At 48.9% G+C, this 25,979-nt stretch overlaps 4 protein-coding genes; 2 read left to right on the top strand and 2 right to left on the bottom strand.

The window, feature by feature from the left end:
- Positions 1 to 55: 55 nt before the first annotated feature.
- On the bottom strand, positions 56 to 3,917 carry FFUJ_01224 (related to telomerase reverse transcriptase; the record flags this gene model as incomplete). XM_023581105.1 has 10 exons in its annotated part: positions 56 to 188; positions 243 to 351; positions 404 to 571; positions 634 to 702; positions 761 to 1,616; positions 1,666 to 2,127; positions 2,178 to 2,905; positions 2,955 to 3,125; positions 3,169 to 3,472; positions 3,522 to 3,917. The coding sequence occupies 10 exons, from the start codon at positions 3,915 to 3,917 to the stop codon at positions 56 to 58; spliced, it is 3,396 nt and encodes a 1,131-aa protein (XP_023424322.1).
- Positions 3,918 to 7,456: 3,539 nt separating this feature from the next.
- On the top strand, positions 7,457 to 13,552 carry FFUJ_01225 (uncharacterized protein; the record flags this gene model as incomplete). XM_023581094.1 has 3 exons in its annotated part: positions 7,457 to 12,226; positions 12,280 to 13,377; positions 13,436 to 13,552. The coding sequence occupies 3 exons, from the start codon at positions 7,457 to 7,459 to the stop codon at positions 13,550 to 13,552; spliced, it is 5,985 nt and encodes a 1,994-aa protein (XP_023424321.1).
- A 1,166-nt stretch (positions 13,553 to 14,718) lies between these two features.
- On the top strand, positions 14,719 to 17,125 carry FFUJ_01226 (related to sucrose transporter SUT1D; the record flags this gene model as incomplete). XM_023581083.1 has 5 exons in its annotated part: positions 14,719 to 15,400; positions 15,453 to 15,764; positions 15,818 to 15,889; positions 15,941 to 16,625; positions 16,678 to 17,125. 5 exons carry the CDS (start codon positions 14,719 to 14,721, stop codon positions 17,123 to 17,125), a joined length of 2,199 nt encoding a protein of 732 aa, XP_023424320.1.
- Positions 17,126 to 17,550: 425 nt separating this feature from the next.
- On the bottom strand, positions 17,551 to 18,057 carry FFUJ_01227 (related to PKR1 protein; the record flags this gene model as incomplete). Its single annotated transcript, XM_023581072.1, has 1 exon — positions 17,551 to 18,057. One exon carries the CDS (start codon positions 18,055 to 18,057, stop codon positions 17,551 to 17,553), a length of 507 nt encoding a protein of 168 aa, XP_023424319.1.
- Between the last annotated feature and the right edge of the window lie 7,922 nt (positions 18,058 to 25,979).

The raw sequence follows: 25,979 nt of genomic DNA, 5'->3' as shown, positions 1-25,979 counted from the left end.
AGTTATTAGAGATAGATCATTTAACCATTTCAACTGAATTTACTATTCGCCTAGCTCATGAAACCCGCAGGAGCTCGTATTTCTGGCCCGAGGCAAGCCTATCAGCTTCATTACGAAGCCACTTCACAACAGGCTGATAGTTGGTCTGTTTTGCTGCCAATACCTTCTCAAAAGCAAGGCACGCATTTCTATCACTATTAGGATCCTGCCAAGAAAGGAACGGCACAGCAATAAACACTTACAGAGCAACTTGCGATTTTCGCACGTCACAGATGTACTGGGGATATCTCATCACCCTAGATCTGCTAGTCAAGAGCAGAAAGGCAACGTCGATCACTTTAGCGATTGTTCCTTGAGAAGATTAGACATTAAAGCAGCCGCATTATGTGTTTGAGCAACTTACGGAGTATCATTTCACTACTCGGTTGCTGTCTCTTTCCGAGGCAACGCAAGTAAGCGTACATTTTACTCGCAGTCTCAACAAAGGTACTTCGAAGCGAGTTAAGAACGGTTCGGTTTGCATTATGGGATGTGTCATAAAACATCAGATGAGATTGAATCTTGAAAGCGTCTTTATGGTCATAGGAGCCTTGATTAGCAACTCTTTGGGTTCATGTGGTACAGGGGACTAACTTAGAACCTTTCGCTGAAAATTTTGGCCAGGTGTGCGGCCGAAGTCGACCGTGAGAGAAGCAGATACATCTTTCTAGGTGTAAGTACTGGTTTTGGATTGTCCTAGAAGCATGACTCTCGAGCGTACCAATATTTACATCTCTGTCTCTATCCTTGGTGATATCCAGTGTCTTGCAGTTTATAGTGGTTCCACAGTAGGGGAATCCTTTCTCATGGTTAGACTTCTGCACTGGCTCACCATCAAATAGCATGTCAAAGTTGACCATGGTCTTAGTCGGGTTGACCGCAACGCCATACTCAGGAAACCCCACATGCATAGCGTTGACAAACTTGATCGCCTTTTCCTGGTCTTGGGTGATTAGAAGAAAATCGTCAATGAGGCGTAACAGTAGGCAGTCTGGCGAACGAAGGAAGTTCAGATGTTTAACTTCAAGGTCAGCATAGAAATAATTGCATAAGAATGAAGATAACACAGAGCCTTGAGGGATTCCGATTTTCTGTCTGTAATATTTCTTTCCAATCTTGACGAGATTATGCTCGACATGTTGCCTGAGAAGATGCATCAGTTCTCCAATGTTATGAGTATTGCGTAAAGCGCTGCCCACAAAGACAGTATTTTTCTTGTTTTGAGCCAGGTTTTGCTCAAGCCGCATGATGAAATCTGGGTTTTCCTTCTCGCTCAAGGCTGTTGCATGCCATCGTCGGATAGCTTTGGACGAGGACTTGTCGTCAGCTACCACTGCTCGTTCCCCAGGCTTCACTTCTGCGTGTTTCATGATGGTATATTTCGACTGACTTGGCACGGACTTCATCAGATTGACAACTGCCTCTTGTGGGATGGTATCGAAAGCAGCCTTGACATCAGCCTTGACAAAGTACAATTTACCATACTCAGGGCCCAGAGATTGCTTGAATAGTTTCAGCCGGGAATAAATATCGCTGACGGAGAACATGGTTGAACCCAACTTGGACGGGTTGATCCTCTGGGTTTCGAGTCAGCTTCAACCCCAGAAGGTTTGTCACCTCACATACCTTCTCTAGCTTCAGCAACGAATGCACGGGACCCAAGATAGTGTTTATACTACGCCCAAGCTTGCTTGAAGGTGCCCTGGTCATAACCCTGCGCCGGAGATTCATGATGGGGCGAAGTTTGTTACCTTTTGGAAGGAGTCGAACTTGGCTAAAGCCCAGCTTTCGGGAACGTAATACCTGCAGCGCATCATCCAACTTGACCTCTTCAAACATGTCTGCTCTAAGTTCCATCATAGCTGGCTCTGCTATATGTCTCCAGACTTCATGGCGAAAGTAGAAAACTTGATATCGATGAGTGTTAGACTCAGTAACATAAAAGGTGTTTCGGATCAGAGGGATCAAGAGAGAATCAAAAACGAAATAAATGAATTCATTAAAAATTTCCAGGCGCTTTGCAGTATCAGTTTTGCTTGGTCTTTGGTCGCTCAGAACTGGTGAGTGAAGCCAAGAGATTTTTGCCATCTGATAAATGATTAGCCATGGTCAAGCTTTCGCACTAAACGGACACTTACCTTCATATTTTGTGTTATTTCATGTAGCGACATGGTTTCAAAGCGCCTGAGCCTGATGAAACGATCGACGCTTCGCATGATAGTGAACTTGTTGCGTTTCTGTACGGCATCATCCCCCCAGAAGTCTCTGGGGATAATCTTGGACAAGACGGCTTGACAAAACGATGAGACCTGAGATGACGGGGTGGCTAGCTCTACCAGGGATTTATGACATGGAAGTGCTGGTGCTTGCGTGTTCAAGAGCCCTGGCTCGGATTGCTTCTGAGATGAAGCACACTTATAGTATGAACCCGTCGTCGGGCGTTGTGATGAAATAAACTTTCGAGGCGATATGAGACTCTTCTTGGTCCTCGGCTTCCTAGTTCGCGATGGCCTGTCAAAAGTGCAGGGGCAGTGGTGCTTCAAGAGCTCTATATATGAACACCGGCCGTGGAGAACTTGCAAGCGTTTCACAAGTTCTTCAGTATATCCACGAAGCCTCTTGGGTATTTTTGGCGTTTGCGACCCGGTGTCTCCTGCTTTTGTTTGAAAATAGGGAGCAATCTCTTCTTCTCTCAACGTATAGTCTTGAAACTTCTGCGAGGTTATCGTGGGGTCGACCTGAGAAGTAAAGACGTTGTGAAGTCTGAATTGCCGAGGAAATATGTACATCATCACCTTGATTGTACCTTGGCGCTGGATCTCTAGGTCGTTGGACATGGGAGCGTTCTTGTACCGATTCAGCACGTCTGAAAACCATTAATAATATTTCTGATTGGATGTGCTTTCTGCACTTACGAATGTGCTTATAGCCGGGCTGAACGTGTCCTTGTGCCGTGAGGGATGGCTTAGCATAGAACATTCTGCTTCTCACTAGAGTTATGTCTATAGGTTTGCGTGCTTCGCTTTTAGATCCTTCAGCCATTGACAGACTGCCTCCATGAAGGTCAAGCTCTGCAAGTGGCACACCTAAACAGGTCAGATGTGTACTTTTAGTGTTTTGCTGTCTTACCTGTCAGTTGATAATAATTGTTGAAACCTGCTTCAACCTCTAAATATATAGAGGCGTCAACAAGGAGATTGATCATGATTTTCTCTCCAGCTCTGCCAAGAAGGGCCAATAATTGTGGCCAAGGGTTTTCCCTCAGCGCCTCAACGTTAGAGTTCGGAAAGAGGTTAAAGAGTCCAGGAATAGTTGTAGTTCCTTGGTCGTCTGGTCCGGCTGACTTCCTAAACCCGTCACACAACAAGTGCTTGGGTCGTCGTCCGACTTGAACCTCTCTAGAGAAGAGACGCCATACAACAAAATCTACGATCTATATGATTGTAAGCGACTTTTCATACAAATAAATATGCTATACTGACCTCATTTTGGGAGAATATTGATCCAGAAATCCCATCGGAAAGACTAACATAAGACTCGTCCTCTCTCTGTGAGAATGCTAGCCATTGCTCCCATCTCGTGTCATCGTTGTCGGCTTCTTGGTGGGCAAAACAAACAAGTGACGTGTCTAGGAGTCGTGATAAAGTCTTCTCGATCTCTCTGGCATTGTTTGCTTCGCCGATGGATGCCACTTTCTTCCGTCGGAGTCGAGATCCATGAGGTAACTGGGAGAGGACATATTCTCTTAACGAGGTGACCCTGCTGTAATGACGTTCCAGAAGGTCGCGCCTCACGGGTATTCTCTCGAGTAGTTTGGCTCGCTTTTGGGGTTCCGACGCGACAATAGTCTCCAACTTTCGCTTTCTCTGGTCTTCCATACTTGTTCTGTATCTTTTCCCCATTGAACGGTTGTCAAGCCGCTGTGTTTTCTGATGATCACTTGTGTAATTATTCGAGCTAGCGTGGAATCCTATGAGCCACAGAGATTCGAACATTGATTTGATGCAATGTGGATGATCCTTAACAGACGTGGGAGCGGGAGCTTGTCCCCAGAGGGATTAGCGCAGATTTAGTGTGAGGCCGGTTCCAGGGGTAAGCAACCAGCCGCTTAACTGGGCGTTATCATAGAATTGGCCACTGATCATTAACAGGAATTCAGGTAATAAACTTTGTTCGATGCAATCCGGAAAAGCCTATATTCTACTACTTATCAGAGCCTCGTGGTTATGCTTGCTTTTCATCTCGGCTAGTGTGGTTTGCATCAGAGACGGCGAGGGTTGGGCAACATGAAAGCAATTTGCTGCTGAGCGAAGAAGGGCAAGAAACGCGAGCCATACACGTCCGCGAAAGCGACCACAGCATAGAATTGCATATACTTGCTGCGGGAGATAGAGTTTTCGGTGTGGTAGATGGGGTGTCCCTTTGGGGGAAGCTGGGATTCCAGATGAAATTGACATGGTCGCTAAGAAGCGTTGTAAGCGGTCCTGCATACGATCACACGCAGTATCACAACGCAGGAACGGCGAGCACGGAGCAAATATGTGCGACTGTGCAATTTTCTTTGTGAGACCCTGAAAACGAGAGCCTAAGTACCTAGGCTGAAAAGTGGTCAGCTCGGATAGGTAATTGATGGATATGGAGCCCCGGATCTGCCACTAGGATGAACAATGGGAATCAAACAGACGAAAAAGGGGACGATTTGGTGAATGTCGTCTAGATTACAACTTCGAGAATAGAAAGTGGCTTCAAACATTGCGGACTTCTGGTGATGAATAATGAAATGCTTTCCTTTCTCAGCCTCCACTGATAAAGAACCGGCAAAACCCACAAGAGTCCGATCAAAGTGTGTTGCACCTATATCTCCCGATCAGTCGAAGACCTTAGAACACAAGCTCGGGAGTCAAGCAGACCGGAAGAAGATTTGTTGCTACACATTATCGTTCCTCATCAGTACCTTCAAAGTTCTTAGGACAAGCTTCCTTATTAAACATAAGATATATCAAAACCACAGCCGAGCCACTTTGGACTTAATGTCCCAAAAGCACGAGTAAGCCAAGGGCAGAAAGTTGCAGGCACAAAACAACCACACCAACAATGAGATTTGGTAATGAAACCAAAATCAGATGTGAGCGGTTTGACTATCGTGTGATTCTCATGGCCAACGGTGCGTAGGACCGCGTATTCTTAGCATGTTTATTCTTCAAAAGGCAGTTCCCAGGACAAAACGACCCCAATAGCCACCTAGGACTACCTACCAGGTAAGTATCTAAAGTTCCACCTGTGGGTGGTAAATCTAGGTACCTGGCTCCAGGTACAACTGATATGCAAGACGGAATGAGAGAGTACCTAATTAAGGCGAGAAAGGGGATGCATAACGTCAGAGGATGAAAGACTGGCTGGGAATTGAGTAGCCCTGGTGAATGGACAGTCGCCATTTGTTCCTCCAAACGCAGTAATGATCGATTCAACGCGGGGTTCCCTGCCCGATTTGACATAGATGAATAGCAATAAATGCAATAGGTGAATGAGGCATATGCCCAATGTGCTACAGTGGGAAAGTTTAACTTGCCATGTTTCTAGTCTCGACACTTCGAAGGTCATTGCAACTCATGGAAAAATGAATGGGCTGGTGAGCCTGGATTCATTGATAAACTGACTTGGTGACATTGTCCAACCGGGTGGAATTGCGGCTGCTGAATCGGCTGCCACACGAAACGGTTCGTGGGTTACGAGATCAGTCACAATGCCATGGATTGGATCGCAATAAATCCCTGACACTTCAGGGGGGAGACAGGGAGGGCCTTTCGTTTTTTTGAGATATATTTACACCTACAGAAACTTTAAAATGCTTTACTAGTTATTCTCGTGTTTTAAGACCAATGTTGCAACTATCTATGTATTAGAAGCAGATGGCTAGATGCTCCAGTTTGGGACATGGGTAAGGATATCGCAGGACTCGGGAATTGATGCAGGGGAGAAACACTGGATCTTAGGGGCGTCATAAGTCAACCAAGCACCACAGTAGACCTTCGAGTCTTAGCTTGGTCTGAGAAACGCAACTCGGCTGCGATATTTAGGTATGCTCGACTCTGTAGTCTCTAGGACATGGTGTTCGCTTTCATATGTCGGATGCGACCTTGAGGTTCTTCAAGTGTCCTGTGTTCCTTTATTGGTCCCTCGCCCTGCTATCCTAACAAAGTTTTCTTAGGCTGGCCACAACAAGCGGCCCTCCGTCGACAGTCCGTTGTTCGAAGCTACCTGTTCAGCGGCTGTACATAAGATATGGGAATGCCAAATGCGTGGTCATGAAATGTGGAGGTGTTGTCGACGCTACTTGATGAGTGCCGTTGTGCATGGTTTATGAAGTATTCTCTTGATGTGATTGATCGTGGATGTGCTTACATCCAACCAAAAGCGTGGCCGTTGTTTCCATGCTCTCCAGGCACCTCCACTACTCCCTAGGTACTTCAACGGATGTGCTCCACTGAGGAAGGAACCGCCCCATCTGCGGGCAATCCCCAATCCAATGGAAATCCCAATTGAACGCTGTTGACTAAGGTATTGATACTGTAACTGTGCTTTCACTTGACTTTACTTGATATCATACCCGACGACAAGGGTAATAGTAAGTTTTCCGTTCAAAATGGCCTATCCTTCATAAGATCGCGTCTTCCATACCACTCCTTCCACGTAAAATATCTTGGTGTTGGTTTGTCTCTGTGTCTCTCTTCTACCGAACTGTCGCCCATCTAAGGAAGTGATCCCGCTTATTAGGCCCCTATTGCTCCCTTTTCTCAGGGATCATCCACCCTCGAGCCTCATTCGACCCGCTTACTCTGTGCTGTTTGTGCCCTCAGCTCTCTGGCCTGGCTACCTGGATACAGGTGATTGCCTTATGCACGCACATGCAAACTCCATCCACAGCACTCTTCAGACTAACCTGCATCAATAAAGCGCTTGACTGGCAGCATCCCCGTCCACCGTCGAAGCCCCTAGCAGAAAGTTGGCCCGCATACGACGAGTTGGAACGGCTGATTCCAGCACCAGCATCCACCAAGAGTGTCCACTTCGATTTTCGACCCTCCCCATCCCGAACGTCGTTCGACTTCCAGGGACTGGTCTAGCTTGGTGCCCCCATCTTGTTGTTCCTGCTCACTTGTCCACGGTTGGATCCTGCAGTTGTGAGCTTGTGAGGGCCATTGATTTTCTTATACCCCCTGGTCGCTACACTCTTCAGGCCCATTTGCAGTTGACTCCAGGACCTACAGTACAGTAATTATCCTCACACCTATCAAGTGCGCCTCACGCCAACGCCCGCACAACGCTTAAACGCCAACGCATCGATGCTCTCTGCATGGGTCTATAGTCCCCCAACCAGTCGCTCCGCTCGACGAGCCTGACCGATGCTCAGGCCACCATGGATAACGACATGGATAAGGCCCTTCACGCGGGCCTCCAAGCGGACGTACAGGATGTAGACTCGGGCTTTCGAAACCCCAATCTCGAGCCTCACCACGACCTTCAATACCTCTCCCAACATAATAAGAATCAGCGCCCTTACGATCACGATAACAACCACAATCGTCGCATCGACCACACCACTGACCTCAGACAAGACTATCTCAACGATCAGCTATCTCACGACCGCCGTCAATACCTCCCCGATTCTTCGCCTTCCGCCGCTCCTGCATCTCATTTCGACCAACGTAGCGCCTCTTCCCGTCCTCCTGTGCCTCACGCCGACGAGTACGATTCGATTTCTACAGGAGCCCACCATGCCTTCGCCCCCGTAAACCCCGACGACTTCTACAAAAGCTATCGGGGAACGTACCACAATAATCAAGAGTCCCTCTCTATCGGTGCCTCGGCATTGCGTCCGTCATTGCGCTCCAACGGTGATGGCTTAACGCCAAAACTTCATATTACATCGCAAACAGAGATCAATATGCGTTCCACGTCAAATCCTGTCGACAACAGGCCTGCTCTTCCTGGCTACAAACCCACTGGAACTCACCCCAGTGTGAGGGATCTGAAAAGGCGCTTCGACCAGAATGGTGCTGCACCTTCATCAATTCCCCGTGCCCCGGCGCATACGGGAGCTGCAGCTAAGATTAGGCAAGATGTTGGTGTCAGTCCACAACCGCGAAATGGTGCAACGTCTTACTCGACATTACGCGATGGTTCAAACTCGTTCAGCAAGCAAACAATGTCCTCATCAGCCCGCTCCCAGAGATCAAGATATGTTGCCGAGGACCAGGTCTCGAATAATTCTCAGTCTTTTGCCAGTCGTATAGGGAAACCGCGAAGTACTGCTAGCGGAAACTCAAATGCCTCCAAACCCACGTCCAACTTGGCGCCAGAGTCTCCACCACAACAACCGACTTCTTCTATCTCCCCCACACCTTCGCGTTCTCAAGGCTTGCTTTTCGGCGAGATTCTTCCCGAGCAACACAATTTCCCCACTGCTGGCTATGGAATTGAGGGCGTTCGCCCAAGAAGGACATCTGAATCCAGCTTACACCATCCATTTAGCCATCAAAGAAGTCTATCTGATCCACCAGATGTCGCCGAGCCTTCGTCCCCAAGTATCTGGTATCGTAGCCTCAACGGCCACGATAACAACGGGCAACCTACCCAGGCCCCTCAAAAAGGCCACACACGGTCACATAGCGACATCCCAAAATCCCCTTCAGTACCTCTGGTCTCTCGTAAAACCCCTTCTCGAAAATCACCGACGACCAATACCTCGAGTGCTGGATCTACATCCAAACTGCCACGCTCTGTGAGAAAAGTGAATAGCCCCAGTGATTCAACACCTTCGACGCGTTCGAACTCACCAGCTCTCAAACGACCGCAAGTGAATGGCCGAACATCAAGGGCAGGAAATCCGACGACAAGGGCAAAGACTCCAACTCAGAGCGGCGTTACTCGAAAGGCGGCACCTCGAACTCTCGTCACACCAACGAACAACAATCGCCTTCAGGCAAATATCATAGCGCCTCCCCCGAAGCTGTCCCCTCCTCTCAGAAGTTCTCGGCCTCGTCAACCCGTTTCCGTGGCTACAACGGCAAGCTCTCGGATGAGGGCAGTGGAAAGGGCTAGGTCACCAAATCCTACATCCATTCCGCAGTCCAGGATAGCTGAACCATCATCGCGCCGGCGGAAGATCTCTGTAGGACCGATTGATTTTGAACAGCGACGAGAACATATCCGACTAGCTTATACGAAGTCCATTCGAGAAAGCCAAGCGCTCGAGGCACGACAAAAGGCAGTAGACCGAAGGCGGAGGGAAATGGAGGCTGCTGCCAGGGCCAAGGCTACTGCCACTACTTCTTCAAACTCGAATTCACCATCTGTTACGCCAGAGCCTAATGCTACAGAGTCACCAATCCCCGCCGATATTCCACCAGTTCCGTCCCTTCCAGATGACCATTTAGTATCGTCAGAGTTCAGGATTGGTAGTGGGCCAAGTTTGGCTAGCCCGGAGGTTTCAAGTGCCACAGAAGTGCAAAATGCCTTGAACGTGGTTGACCTCTCAGATACTATTGCATTCCCAGGTAGCCATGAGGTGTCTTACGATCAACCTGATGGAGAGCCACGCCGAGATCAGCCTTCACCGTTTCTGGATGACCCAACGATGAGTCCGGTTGACATCGCAATGGCACTACCACCAGTGTCATTGATGCTCACTGCGACCTCGCAGGCAACGCTTACCGACGAGTCATCGGCTCAAGACTTTGATTCACCCACCCTGGGTGTTCCTGGCAGCTTTCCAGCCCTCAGCCCTCCTATTGGTGAACCAGAGCGACCACCAACTGCCGATTCGATAGCATCAGAAACAACAGAGTTCGATAACGAACCTCAAATTACCCCTCCAAGGTCCTCACAGACGCCGCTCGAAGTTCCCATCACGGTTGTCAAGCCGCCCAGTCCACAAGCACAGAAGTCCGCATCTCCTCCGAAGGCCGAGTATCATTACCCGTTCGAGGATGACCCTGACTCGCCAGTTCGACCAAAATCCGCATCCAATACCGTTGATGTAGCTGAACATGCATTGTCGAAGCATGATGAGGTTATTACGCCTTTCATCCCTGGAGCATTCGATATTCAGGCCAAAGCAGACGTGCCCCAACCAGGTGTTGAGTCCTACAAAACTACAATCACCGTTCTGCCACCTAGTGACGAACCAAGAGTGGCTGAAAGCCTTGAAGAAACGGTCCCATTCCCACGAATTGAGCCCCAATATGAATCAGACTGCCATTCTGATTCGGAATACGATGAAGCAACGAGGCAGTATCGCCGCTTTCATGACGATGATGCTATCACTGACAGTTGTACCGAGGACGCGGAAGAGGCCGGCAGAAACGACTGTAGATCAGAGGTGCCGTCCGACGACCAATTCTCGTCACATCGTGCCTCGACTTGTGAATCTCTGGATACCAACAACGAGCCTCATTATGCTTATGATGAACAGCAGCGGCCGGAGATTTCAACAAATCTTATGGTACCGACTTTGTCGATGACGAATAGAACAAGTCAGCAGTCAGCGTGGACTGACTTTTCGATCAATAGTGGCGACGTGTCTCCAGCGGGGCGCTCACCAGTGTTTCCCGATGATGACGAGAACGAAACTGGAGATCATGGCCATGTTACAATCTTTGAAACAACATCTATCCATCGAAATAGCCGACCTGTCGAGCGACCTTTGGAAATTCGCAACAGTCAACCGGAGATCCGACCCTCTACTGACTTGACCCAGTCGCCGTATCTAAGTCATCAACTCCCGGAGCTAGACACTGGAGATGGGTTTTCCATTCCTTATCTTTCCAACAGAGCCAGCAAGAGCTTCTCGTACTTCCCATCCCCTAATCACGAACCTCCCCCCATACCGGCTTCAACATCCGGCTCCGCTTGCAATTCGCAACGAGCATCAGGTGTTTATTATGAGCAGTCCCAAAGTGGAAGCACATTTGTCAATTCTGAAAGAGGGTCGCAAGATTACATTCCCATGATGACCACGCCTCAATCGATGGACACCACATCCCTATCAACCCATAATCAGTATTTCGCGGATGCAACCACTTTGAACGGAGATGCAAACTCCGAAACATATGATAAACAGGGTCCAACAGGAAAAGAAAAGCACCGACTTGTTCAACGACGCAACGTTATAAAAGAGCTTGTTGACACTGAAGCTGTGTTCGTGCGCGACATGAATATTGTCGAAGAGATATACAAAGGGACAGCAGAGGCTTGCCCAAAGCTCGACGCCAACACTGTGAAGCTCATCTTCCGGAACACGGATGAGATCATTGCATTCCACACCTCCTTCTTTGCGCAGATCAAAGAGGCAGTTCTAGCTGTTTACACGATGCAGAGCCGGCGGTCTGCGCTTGCTAGGGAAGGCACATTGATATCGGAGCCCTCGCAGTTTAATCCTGCTGATATTGATGATACCAAAGATCGCTCCGTCCTGATCGGCCCTGTTTTCAAAGCCAATATGGAGAAGATGAAGCTCGCTCATGAGGGCTTCTTGAGGAACAGTGATGGGGCAGCCAAACGACTCATCCAGATACAACAGGATCCCACGGTGAAAGTCTGGCTCAATGAATGTAACGAAGTTGCGAAGGACCTGACTGCAGCATGGGATCTGGACTCACTCTTGATTAAACCAATGCAGCGCATCACCAAGTATCCAAATCTCATTATAACGCTGTTGCAGCACACCCCACAGGATCATCCCGATCGAGAAGGCCTAATTGAGGCTAAAGAGATCCTCGAGACGGCCATCATCGAGATCAACAAAACCAAAAAGAACTTCGAACTTGTCGGCCAGATCGTCGGCAGAAAGCGAAAGGAATCCGATGTTAAGGCAGGATTCGCGCGCGCATTCGGTAAAAGAGTCGACAAGCTCCAAGCGTCAGGTACCCGAACAAGTGAAGATTCCGAATATGCCAAATTGAACGAGAAATTTGGCGACGATTATCTGCGACTACAAGTTGTTCTCCGAGATGTCGAATTCTACACGAGGCAGGTATCTGCCTATGTACACGAATTTTTGCAGTATCTGTCGTCCATTGAGTTGGTGATGAGGCTACAGCCAGGAAACCATCCTGAGCTTGAAAGCAAGTGGGTCCAGTTTAATATCTCGATGCGAGATCTTGAAAAGGTTGCGCTTGAGGAACATGTACGTTGATTGCTTGAGTGACGCTTGTCGAAAAGAGTACTGACGGATACCAGTTATCGCAAGTCCGAAAACATGTCATTGAGCCGTTCGAACATGTTATCAAAGCCTATGGTAACCCGTCTTTGGCAATGAAAAAACGCCAAAAGCGCCGCGTGGACTACGAGCGATACGAACAGCTAAAGCGCGCGGGCAAAAGTATTGACTCCAAACTCAACGAACTTGTTGAGCAGTACGATGCTCTGAACGATACGCTGAAGAAAGAGCTCCCCAAGCTGTCTGCTTTAACTGAAAAGGTGGGCAACATCTGTCTGGGTAACTTTGTCAACATCCAAACGAGATGGTATGGGATATGGAAGGACAAGATGAAACTAGTTTTGGGCGACTGTCCTGATGTGCCGGATCTTAAGGAGGTCGTGGCAACTTTCCAACGCGACTTCCCCTATCAACAGGAGCAGTTAGCCAGTATTGGTATCCTCAATCCCATGTATCGGGGTCGAATTTCTCAGTCAACCACACGGAGTACCGAAGAGTCATCATCCATGAGGATGCGATCACGTCCGTCTGAGAGTGATTCGCGGGGTCGAGGTCACTCAATCAGCGGTGAACAGGCCCCAAGCGTTCCTGCACCCGAATTCACAAAACGCCACAGCGGTTCGTATACTGCATCGCCTACAGGTGTCACTGCCGGGAACATCCCTAGTCCACATCAGTATTATTATCGTGACTATTATTCGGGTATCGGGAACCACCAGCAGGGCACTGCATCTCCTCTCTCTCCAGATCTTCCTGGTAGCACGCGATCATTCGCCGCCTCTACGAGACCCAGTACAGGCAGAAGTTTTGACTCTGGGGGACTTCCACGACAGAGCTCAGACTCAGCTACACAACAGCTCCGAGACTCCCATACGACCTACAGTTCACAGAATCAATCTCAAGAAGGCCGACGGTTTTCGGGGCTTTTCCACTCAGCTTTGCCACCAGCTGACGGACCTGAGGATAGTGCTCGATCGTCTCGGGCATCTTCAAGGGAGCGAGGACCCACAGACGACGGGTACAATGTGCTTTGGCTAGCGGCTTCCCTCTTTGAGTTCAATATTGCAACGACAAAACACGAAGCTGGTTATCCGTACTTGGTATATCAGGCCGGCGAAGTAAGTTGACTCACTTCACAAATGACCTCGGTTTTTTGGGTGCTAACTGCTAGTCTAGATCTTCGACGTCCTTGGTGAGAAAGGAGAGCTCTGGTTAGCAAAGAACCAGGATGATCCGGACGATCGCGTCGGGTGGATTTGGTCAAAGCATTTTGCCAGGCTCGCTGATTCATAACCACAGCCCCAAACTGCTATCTTATCAACTACGCAACACATCCAAGATTTATACCAGGATTCAAGGAAGGAGCTTGGGCGTTTATTACACGGACATTACGATTTGAAACTGCAGCGAGATTCACCCGGTCCTAAGACGCATCCATCTTGATCAGCATTTTTAGCATTTGTCTTCTATGAGTTCATCCTCGCCTTTTCTTCAACCTTCAGCTCCTATTTATGCTGAACTCACTGTTCGACAATGTGTCGTTTGGTTCAGTTTTCATTTGTTTGTTTGGGCTTGTATTTGGGTAAAAGCCTTCAGTGTCCTATACGCGAAAGCAGAAACATGGGATGAAAGAGAGGCGTGGTTGGGGCCTTGACTTTTAAAGCAGGGGAGCCAGGCGTTCAGAGCAAAATACCAACGTATGTAAGATTTCAGGTGTGAATAACGAGGGATGAACCCGAAAACAACTTGGGCGGGTAGTGCTTGCTTGGCCACGAAGTTCGGTTGCATCTTCCTACCAGGGGAGGAAATGTAAAGAATCGTATTGACCAAGATATGGAATGAGATCCCAGTGGCCCAAGCATGATGAAGCTTAAATTATTAAATTTGGTCACGTGTATCGTTATGTGCGGTCTTGTATTGTTATCTTGGTGACAAGATCTTTGTATGGTGTCTTTTGGCACTCTTATTGCGTTTGAGCATCATTATTTCGTTGTCTTGGTACCGACTAACACATGGTTAACATTTGATGTTCATCATACCTGTACTCATCTACCGTTTGGTAGATGATAACTCTGACATGTGACTTGGAACTAATGCCCCCAGACTGGAACGTTAGAAAGATCCACTGCGGTAAACAGACGGGTCCCGCCCTTGCAGGAGAAAGGGGGCGGGGGTGACATACTACCACCGCTCACAGCGCTAGAGCAATAGGTAGGTACCTCTCTACCCAGTACTCTATAGTACCTTTCATGGTGCCAATCAATCTTGGCTGCTTGGTGACTACCAACCATCAGCTGCAAGTCTGGCATCTCTACTTTGCCCTTCCTACATTACTCGACAGCTTTGCCAAGTCTTTCGCTTCAATTTAACCCCTGGCAGAGCAAGAAGCTTCACGAAAAGGTACTGTTAACTCTTTCAAGGTTCCCCCATTTCATGACCCACACTACCTAGTACACAATATGCCCGCGACAAGCTTGCCGGAAGAGCAGGCGGTCGATCGCGAGTACCCGCAGCGGCATCGTCATCAGGAACTTGGAGCGTTGCAGCATAACCACAACGTGGCTGAATTCCAGTCTCGGCTTCATTGTCAACAGAATCAAAGCTCATGGTCAACTTTACAGCATCAAACTTCTCAACAGGATTTACGTCATTCGTATCCTCAGTCTAATACTCACCTCACTGTCCCGAGTGTACCTGCTGCAGGCTCGACATCCCGCTCGTCTTCAATTTCTCCTGTTCCAACACCGTCGATATCTCCCCCAGCTTCTGCCGTATCTATCGACGCTCTGTATTCACCCCGAGATTATTCGCCGCCAGTGCCAACTCCCTCTTCGACCGGTACCGAGGTTTACGGCGGCCATCCGCAGCGAGACTCATACGATCGCAATAGCTCGGGTAGACACAGCCAAGATAACATTAGCCTTGAACCTCAAGGGCGCAATCCGGCCAACATGGCCAGCTGGTCAGGACAGCCCGCGATCAGAGGTAGCTCTGAGGCTGTGCGCATGGTTTTATTGAGTTTCGTTACTATTGGCATAACGTACGTTTACTTACCCTGCGAGCTGCAGCAACAGCGATCCAATTTGAGCTGGCTTCCTAACATTGGTTCATCTAGTTTCACATGGGGTATCGAAATGACATGTAAGTCTACAGTTTCATCATCTCCTGGCGTACCTTGCTGAAAAGTGTTTAGACTGCACGCCCTATCTGCTTAATCTTGGTTTAACCAAAAGCAACACATCTCTAGTATGGATTGCTGGGCCGTTGTCCGGTCTTATAGTTCAGCCTGTTGTCGGCGTCATTGCGGACGAGAGTAAGTCTAAATGGGGACGTCGGCGACCGTTGATGGTCGTTGGCTCCATTATTGTCGCTATAAGCCTCCTGGTATTAGGCTTTACCCGTGAGATTGTCGGTTTCGTGGTGACCGATGATGAGGCTGCCAAGCGACCTACGATAGTATTGGCTGTATTGGCCATCTATGTTGTTGATTTCGCTATCAATGCCGGTATGGTGCCATGAACGTCTCTTGAGCTCCGCCAAAACTAACGACTTTTTCAGTTATGTCATGCTCCAAGAGTCTCATTGTTGATACGTTACCAATCGACAAACAGCAGGCGGGGGCGGCTTGGTGTAAGTTTACACATGTTGCTTTAATGAGAGTCGAATTAATTTTCTTTGTAGCAAGCCGTATGTCTGCAATTGGTCATATGATTGCGTATGGTGCCGGGGCTGTGGATTTATTGAAGCTTTTTGGAACCACGCTCGGCGATACTCAGTTCAAACAGCTCACAGTCATCTCGACCATTGCTCTTCTGAGTTCAACATCACTCACTTGCTGGGCCGTTACAGAGCGGGTGCTGGTAGCCTCCAAACCAGCCCAACATGAGGGTCGCTTCAAAGTCTTTCGCCAAATCTGGGCGACACTTCTAAACCTACCTCCTCGAATCCAAGCTATCTGCTGGGCACAGTTCTGGGCTTGGATCGGTTGGTTCCCTTTTCTTTTCTATAGTACCACATGGGTTGGTGAAACATACTTTCGTTACGACGTGCCTGCCGATGCGAGGAAATCCAAGGATACTCTCGGTGCCATTGGGCGCATAGGAAGCACTGCGCTTGTTATTTACTCCGTAATCACATTTGCAGGTGCCTGGATTTTGCCCATGTTTGTCCAGTCTCCTGAGGACAACTCCTTTACCCACCGGCCTCCTCAGGCAATCGCAGGCTTCTTGACACGATTCAACAAGGTAAAGCCTGATCTATTGACAGCTTGGATGTTTGGGCACATAATGTTTGCTGCGTCCATGTCCTTGGCGCCATTTGCAACCAGCTTCCGATTTGCGACTGTTCTGGTGTGTCTATGCGGCATGTAAGTCTGGCAGCAGCCCTCTGCCCTCCGTATGATGCTAATGCGTACTTAGACCTTGGACTCTCGCCATGTGGGCTCCGAGTGCTTTCCTCGGCGTCGAGGTCAATAAGCTCGGAGGTGGCGCCGGATCAGATGGTGCATATCGTCGCATTTCGGACGAGCCCGACATTGAGCTCTCCGAGATCAGCCACGATGATGCAGCTTTGCAGCTTGACCACGGTTCAGAGGTTGGCATGCCATCTACGGCTTCTACAGGCGAGTTATCGGGTATATACTTCGGCATCCTAAACATCTATACGACGTTGCCACAGTTTGTTGGTACGTTCATATCTACCATCGTGTTCGCGGTCCTCGAGCCTGGAAAGAGTCCCGAGCTCGCGGGTGATGAAAAGAAGCAGCCGGATCCAGATGGTCCGAACGCCATTGCGGTGTGCCTATTCATCGGAGCCATGAGCAGTTTGGTTGCAGCATATGTGACCCGGAAGCTAAAAGTCATGTAAGATTGACAACTCTGCGGGGTTATCGTGTATTACTTGTGTTCTTGCTAATTATGCTGCAATTCTTTGTTCATGACTCATCTGACTTTGGGGTTGGATATTGTTTTGGTGTATTGGCGCATAGGTCATTGTCGGCATAGGCTTGAGACTCATATAGTGAGTCGTAGCTGTATTTGAGTGCGGTATGAGTGTAGAGCATGTCAACCATCATGATATGCGTGACTAGATTTCATCACCATAGTTCGGCTCTAATTGATATCTAAGATAGAAAGATGTGACTACGCTAACCACATACACGCCAGAAATCACAGATGTCGCAAGGGGTATCCTCCTCCAGTGTCGTCTCTTTCTATGAAATCACTAACGCATCCGTACCATCCCACCTCATGGTCTGAATTGGTGTCCCCTGAACCGCGTATACAGTGATTCTATTTGTCCTTCTCATTCTCAGCTTCGGATACCTTCTCCCACTCGTCCTCCGTACTAACACTTGATTGTGTACCCGTAGCCCCAGAACGTTGCTTCACTTCGCCCTTTGACTGAAGAGGCTCGACTCCACCAGCAGCAGCTACAGCAACGTCAGAAGTTGTCGCGGCGACGGGAGACGGCTTGCTCGGGACAGTCGTCTCGACCTCCGTCTCGCTGTCTTCACCATCGTTACCCGACACCTCTTTCTGTTGTTGCTTCTCTTTCTCCTCCTTTTCACGCTGCTCTCGCTGGGCGCTGGCAAGCTCGGCGGCAAACCAGTTGACGCTCCACCACAAACCACCACAGAGGATGGAAAGAATGACGCAATGGATATTGTACGTAGCGAGCAGGAGACAGAATAGGACGATTTGGAGAGCGGCAAAGGAGGCATTCGCGGCCTTGAGGATGGTGGGCGTCGGGCCTGGTGTGAAAATGTCCTCCCAAAGCTTGACGATGAAGGATGACATGGTTGATGCTCTATCGCGGGGTCACTATTGGCGGGGGTTTTGTTGTTCAGAGCAGTGGGCTATGGGAGGGAGGATCTTGGTATCTTGATCGCGTTGATGCTGCGACTCTGTACCATATGTAACGAGGGAAAACAAAGATCTTTCTGGTGTAATTCTTAGTTCGTAGTTGCAGGTTTTCTTCTTCTCAAGGATAGAGGCGGTCGCTGCCTGGCGACCACTCTATTTCGCTAATGGCGCAACTTTGTACCAACCGGCTTTGTACGAGTGTTCTTTGTGGCCCAGTTAGGCGAATCTATCCGTGAATAGAAGAGAATAGCCCGTATTGAAGCAGTACTTTGAATGCTCGTTGAATATCAGGCTGGTGTGTCTTACTAGAAAGTGTACCTGCAATGACGACAGGTGGTTGGTTCCTAACCGTGAATGACCCAGATCGCGTGCCGGGCTTCTATTGGATTACATAAGGGCATCGCCTTTGAGGCTGTTTTCAGCATGACCCCGTGATGAGAATAACAATACAAGTATGTCTGTGTTGCTTTTTCTTGTTTTAGTTGTAGGATGAGTTCGTTGGCCTTTTCCCTTGAATGCTCTTCTAGTCGATAGATCATAGGGTGTAAACCCGTATCCCTCGTAATTTGTTTATTCGTGTCATCAAACTCGTAAACCATTAACTACCTATTCACCATTTGACGCCAAGCTTCGCTACCGGAAACAACAAACTACACAATTTCATCATCACGATAAGGCGAGAACGTGTCAGTTTATAGGAATACCACAAAAATTTATTCCTTTCTACTATGCTTCTTGACATACATACCTGATCGATGCGAGGTTCCAGCAACTGGAGTAAAGTAGATTACCCTATACCACACCGGCTGATAGAACCATAATCGCCAACTCTGATGGTTATATTAGCACCCAGCCTTTAACAAGCTTGAAATGCAAGGATAATCAATCGAAACCGGCTAGAGCGGGATATGATATAGTCGTTTCGACCTCTATGTTTTGCCAATATTTATGCTATATCAGCGGCAGGAACATGCCGACTCACATAACACAACTGAACGTAGTTTCACAAACACATCCCCTTCTTAAGGATAACCTATGTGAACGAACGGCGATGTTTATATGTCAAAATAAGAGCTATGCAACAGTTTGCCGCACTGAAAAGCCGCATTGCCCGACGTTGCCGCTCGAAGTGAGATGAGAAGAGATCACCAACGCCAAGGCAAATTGATATAACCAATCATAACACAGCCTGACCGAAGCGCATATGACCGATTCTAGCAAGAAACTTTAATGTAAGCGGAAAGAAAATAAAACCGATTACTCCACTTGATTGATATGAGCTTGGACAACATTCTCCATCCTATCTTCCTTCTAACACTGATCCCATGCACAGCCTCAAAAGGCAAAGACCCCCCCGGGGCGCCATGAGGCATAAGGACAGGCAACACAGGACAGTCCACAGCCACCCCCGTGATATAACTGTGCCCCTGGCTAGTAGTCTCATCAACATCCAGGATTCCACTGGACGAGTTGACACATGTCCAGGGTCTTCAGCTGCATCCTCGGGTCAGTATTCACCCTATTCCGGATACTACATAGCTTCCATCTATCATCTCCAACTTCACCCAACTCATGCATTGTCGGTCACAAAAGAGAGACCGTTGGGAATCAAGACCCTGTATTTGCGCCTCTTGCAAAGAAGGTTGCGGCCGCTAGAAGAAATCTTACCCGAAGGATTCGGTACGTTGTTCTTTTCGGCCCACCCCTTGGTTCGTACGGCAGTGATGGGCTCAGGTACCGACCGCATCCCCAACAACTAGCGAACAGATGAACTTGTGCAGACTCCCTCCTCTTCCTCATCCCGCCATTAGTATGATGCCTGCATGCCACAGTTTATCATATGACCATTGACGCCGTCCATGCATATCATCTCGCAAGACTCGGGGGAAGAGAGAAACATGGCGTAGAGTAACTCTTGATATTCCTAGGCGAAGCCCTGTGGAGGAATCCTACAAGGAAAGGCATATCTTTCTGGTACAAGTTGTCTTTGGTCCTTCGAACTCCGAACGCAGGCTAGCTTGGGCATTCTTCACATGTTCAGTCTGACTTACCAGTCTTCAGATTCACCCCCTGTCTTGCTTGATCAGACTTCAACCAGTTTCTTTGACTATGACCTGACCACCAGGGTTCAATGAGATATGGCCACCATCAAACATGTTTGCTCTTGTAAGCAACATAGTTGTTCGATAACGTTCAGGATTCTCAAGAGCAGAAGCTCTGATGTACATACGGAACTGTACAACAACTAGTCAATAACTTGCTCAACAAGCTCCGTCATCCCAATAAATTGAAGGACCAGTTAAGAGGGTTGTTTTGACCTGGGCCGAAGGCGGTAAGTTGACGCTACACGGATATCTGGGCCGTGAAAAGGAGGCTAGTTGTCCAGGGTACATGAGGCACTGAACGCTCCCGCGGGTATTGAATGATAGTGGAACACGCATACTATACGCCTATATAGAGAGATTTGAACAGGACCATAATATAGCTGGAGACTACCCTGTTGCAGTCAAGCGAGTCCTGAAGAAAGTCAAGAAATACACATGTTGTGTTGCTCTCCGGGGTTGCAACTTCGTAGCTTCGACTACCTTGAGGATCTCACAGACTTTGGTCTGCAAGACATAGTATCTTGACGTTAGAAGATCCGTTCAATGCTGAACTTCCTATAGATCGAATCACATGGAAGTGCAGGAAAAGTTTCATACACAAGATGTTTCACTAAACAACACTGCCTCATGTCTCAGACCATGAGATGTAGACGGATCCCGTCGTTCTCTTGAGCACCATCTTTTCATGTCATAATGGGCCTGCAACATAACATTCAAGGATTAAAAGATTGCACAGCTCGGGACCGAAGAATGCGGCAAAACCCAGTGGCTACGATCACAAAACATGAAATCTTTATTTCTGCATCATGCTCAGTGACGGTGATTATGCTAGCAGTCGGTGTTCGCGTTATAAAGAGCATTCGACGATAGCCTCTAGCTAGAGAACGCTCCTTACCCAGAAGGTTTCTCTTTTAAACAAATACGCTGGGTTTGATCTTCCCAGCAGAGTCAGAAATGTAGTGAGCAGCTGCTGAAGTTTGTATCTTCATGGACACTATAACATGGATACTGTACCGGCTATGGAACCAGGCCAGGATCCCTTGTCGTCCAGTGATCGGGTAGAGGTTCTGGACGTCACGTTAACTAATAGAGCTTGTCGATCTTCAACACACGGCTTGAGACTTGAGCCTTCATTACCGAGACGACCATGACAAGGCAAGTTCGCCAAGGTTTGATGCACAGAACCCACCGAGCTAGACCAGGCGAATATGCCTGTGTTGTTATGCCAATCCTAATGGTTCCGTTATTGCTGAGTATTAGAGGAGGGACTGCTGAAAATTGCTCGAGACGGTACCGAATACTGGATCAGGGTATGACGACGGCAGTGGTGGCGCTATGCCATAACCATATTCTTGCAGGCTTTCTCGTAGCTTATTAGTTAGACGATGAGTGACCAGTTTTGCCAGTCTGCCTTGCCCACTGCTTAACTGGTGTCTGTTTGACCAGTACACCCCTCAGACATGTACAAGCCCTTAATACCGAAATGGCATCGATCGCCTCTCCAGGCAGCGACATAAACCAATCTGAGGATTGCAGTAGTCTGGGCCGATCGAAGCTGAGCCCCCTCGAGCTGGAAGCATTGGTTTCATCCCTAGTAGGAGGCAATCTGGTTTGACCGGAGCTTTTCGCGGTGTGATCTCTAGTGCTCTAGAGGGAGGGATCATGGCCGTTTCATTGATCCCTAGGGTCAATTCTGGGGATCTTCTTAGGAGGACGGCGTGTCTGAAACATGCGTGGCCCCCATGAATCGTGCGTGCTTTGATGTTTTATGGCTCTTTGAGTAGGCTTGGCTTTCTCAGCTTTCCTGCAAATGGACCTAGTGTGTGTTCAACTGAAGGGTGGGGATGCCGCGCGCGTAGATTAGATTGTGTGATGGCCAGATAGCTTCGCCAAAGCTAAGACCCAGTTCTTGCCTTGAGAATACTGCTTCTCCATGCGGATGATCAAATGGCTCGATGTTCAGAACCAAAATGTCATTTCCCACATTGTTTGCTGCAATTACTTGCCGTAATAGATTCAGAGTAGTGCCGCATGCTTGCATAGCAACGGGCTGGCTCTCTTGAAATGGCTAGTGCTGTCCAGTTTTGGTAGTAAGGTATGCAGTAAGGTCCTGGCATATTCTGGTACCCATTTGTAGGCCAATCTGAAATTCCGAGTATTGGTTGAAACAATGAAGGTATATTTCAAGCGCTGTTCTAGTGAGTAAATAATATCATGTATTCAATGCTTCCGAATTGGATGTAGCTCAAGCACCTGGAAGATGTAGGCGGTTCAAGAATAACAGCCTTCAAAAGTAATACTCGAGGAACCATCACGAAAGAACAAATGACAACTAATCAATCGAAAATTGTCAAACATCCAAATCGACTAACATCAGCCTTGAAGCGGCATTGCCAAAAATGACAGATACTGAAGTATGGTACCAACCCGACGTTAATCAGGTCTTTGACTGATCTTGTATCCTCAAACCGTCAGAATGCCGAGGGTGGTCCATATCAGAATCTCACGTACCTACCTAGCTTATCGAACAACACAGCGGCTCACAACGCTAAGTAGGTATTGGCTATACCAGTGAAGTAAGATTCCTTTGTCAGGGCTTAAGGCACCATCTGAGGATCTGGGTGTGGAGTTGTTCTCTGCTTTGTTTCACACATAGGGTGATAACAAGAGGCTGTGCTATGTTTCAAATGGACATAAGATCATGAAAATTTAAGTGTCTGTGGTACTTGCGGGATGACCATTATAAGCTCAACAGGCCAGGGTTAGCTAGGCCTCAAGCTCTGGGCCCATTCATCGGTAATAAGGCTTGAGCCAGAGAATTGTGTTCCAGCGTTTCTGTACATAGTTGTAGGGGCTTGGCCCGCAAGCCAAGCACTGCGCGATGATGATTGCCAGCATAGACCTGGAAGTTTGTGCACTGGGATCGCGAAAACGTCTAGTGTTGTTTTTGGTTAAGCTATGACCCTGCCAATTCTTCCGATTGGCTTCCTAGGAGTCGGGGGCCAAACGCTAGGCTGCTGATCCACGTCAATGTCCTTTTGTCGCACTGCGCCATTTGGCTTAGACGATCCCCGCTCTCTTGGACATTGGCTCATTGCGCGCCTGTGGAATAGGAGAGTCATATCGATTGGCTCTATTAGACGCCGTCAGCGCTGCAGCCGTTTTGCCCTGGGGTCTTTACGAGCTGCTGCAAGCATGGCCAAGCCACCATAAAGCATAAAGTGGAGTTCAGTGTTGCAATCGGCCAAGGCTGTCATGATGCATCGGACCGATGCAAGCCAGAGTCCGAGTTTTTGGATCTGTCATTCTCGCCAAACACCTACTCGGGTTCATTGTCCTATAATTCGTCTGAGGCCTAACTGGCTGAAAGGGTTAATGAAGGGTCTCAGTGGTGGTGCAGGTGGACTGTCAGAATGATGACGCACAACCGATTCTGACCAAGCGACCAAGCGACCAAGCAACGCGAGGGGATGGGGGGTATACAGTCTCCCGGTGATTACCTAAAACGGAAATAGACTCGATACGTAGCAGATTTCGCGCTTAGCGACCTATGAGAGCTTTGTGGTTGCTTTCGTGCATGGCTATTCCTGCTGCCTATCTGGAATGTGAGAAATGGAGGGTAAGGTACCAATGGGGGCGGATGAGTGAGCAATCGAACCTGGGGGTCTGAGGATAAGGGAATGGAGCGATCACGGGGGCTGTGCGTGACAATGATAGTCAGTCACCCATGCCACGTTGTTGATCCAGGATGCTGTGTTGCATCTTCGATGATAGATGATACCTTGTCAATAGGAAGACGGGGAGATGCTAAGTCAACAATGATAAATAATAAGGTGGAATGCACTGAGAGTGTGAAAGAGAGTGCCCCCAGCGGTCTGACAGTCAGAAAAAGTCCGTGAAGTGGGAAACTGCCGGGCTAGGCTAGTTGCCCTTACCACCCTAACTTGACCTGGTGTTATTAACGTTGAAAGCCAAGAGTCGGCCGCTCGTGGAAGCGAATCGACAGGGAACATAACTGCGAGGGAAATGGGTTGATAGCGACTTGCGCGGTAGCGGGGGAATAGAATGGATGGCCGCAAGCATTATTCATCCTTCTAGCGCAGTTAGTTGCGCCTGTCAATGGCGCCTACCTAACTCACCCCTACCTAATCAACTCCTTCCGCTTCGCTTGTTCAGACCAACCACGCGCCAAAAGCGGAAGGCGTCTACTAGTCACCATGCGCTCGCACCCGCTTCCTGGGTCTGGGAGAAACGGCTAGGCTTTTGTAATCAACCTGTCTGCGGCAGTAGGGGAGCCATTCCGACTTATTCCACGGGCCGGCACTCAGTCAATTCAGCGGCATGTCAAGCGGGCGCCGCGCGCCTTTGAACGCCCCCGTAGATGGGAGTAGTACAGTAGCATTGGATGGGGATGCCCCCTAACACCCTCCCCCTCTGTCCATCCCTATACCCATTGTCCTGTCTTTTCTTATCCATGGATCGCCGTGGACCGCCCTTCCAACAACGAGCCCGCGACCTTGGCCCTGGATTCGATTACTGTCGACCCGCTCACTTGTACAAGCCTATTGGACTGGCTGCCTGTTCCAGGGTGCTTGTCCTGGACGGCTAGAATTTACGCGACGAACCCCTCTTGGCAAAAATCAAATCGTTGAACCTTTGTCGAGATGCGTTAAGACCGTCCTATCTCCACGACCAGAGTGATGGGCCTAACTAGACGGTACCGTTTAGGTCGAGGATTGACGAGACTTCGTGGCCCCTAACGACGAGCTTGCCTCTCGCCTAGCATTTGCGCTTGCTCTTGGCGGCACGGAAAACACGCTACGTATCACGCTCATTTTGACTCGTGCTATTGGATTGACGCGCTTGGAACATTATGCCATTGGATTGGGCCTCAGAAGGGCACGAGTACTAAGTTGTGGTTTCTGCACAGCCAAGGAGACGGCTCCTTCTCGTTTGCATCGACCGCTCACTCGTTGAGCCCAGAGAGAAGCGAGCGCAAGGATTCGAATCCCACGGCTTTCTTTGGACTCTTCCCGTCTCTGTCGCCTCTGAGCATAGCTCCCCTTCCAAGGAAACATTCGAAAGCCATCGATTCGCAGTTGTCAGCCAACTGCCGCCTGCAAAGCATAGGACTCAGTTTGCGCGTGTTCCATCGCGTGCCATATCAAGTATGCAAACCAACTTCACAAGCAAGGTCCAAGGTTCAGAATTGACGCGTTAGCGCCAGGCGTCAAATCTCGACACCAGCAGGGTTTCGGCCTTTAAACCGCGAGACGCATACGCAGCACAAGCGATCATTGGCAACCGTGAATCAGCCTGAAGCACAGCATATAACTGGCATATGGATCATGTTGCACCTCTCTATCCTTTCATCGCTAGACATAACTGGCTTGGTATTCCAAATACCCTCCAGCTGCGGCACCAGCCCAATCTCAGAACGTCTCGGCTGTCGTCTCATTGTGCCGGTCCATCTTGGGTACGATGGGTTGAGCGATGGGGTCTGTTACCATGACCCGCTTGATTTCGACGTGGGAGGAGAGCCCACCCATTTGATGGAGCCTTACAAGGTGGGTGCGCGCGCACTCATGACCCCATGTCAGCTCTAGCCGTCGCATGGGTACCTCGCTGGCCTGGTAAGGCAATCGACATGGGTGCTAAACACGCTGCCGGTCAACTTCAAATCGATGGGTGCTTGCCCTTTCCCCGCTACGCCACATACCAACACCATGACTTCTGGTCCCTTGGGCCATA

This window comes from Fusarium fujikuroi, chromosome FFUJ_chr01, assembly GCF_900079805.1.
Source record: "Fusarium fujikuroi IMI 58289 draft genome, chromosome FFUJ_chr01".
NCBI classification, from domain to species: Eukaryota; Fungi; Ascomycota; class Sordariomycetes; order Hypocreales; family Nectriaceae; genus Fusarium; species Fusarium fujikuroi.
This window is presented reverse-complemented; position numbering and strand designations above follow the sequence as displayed.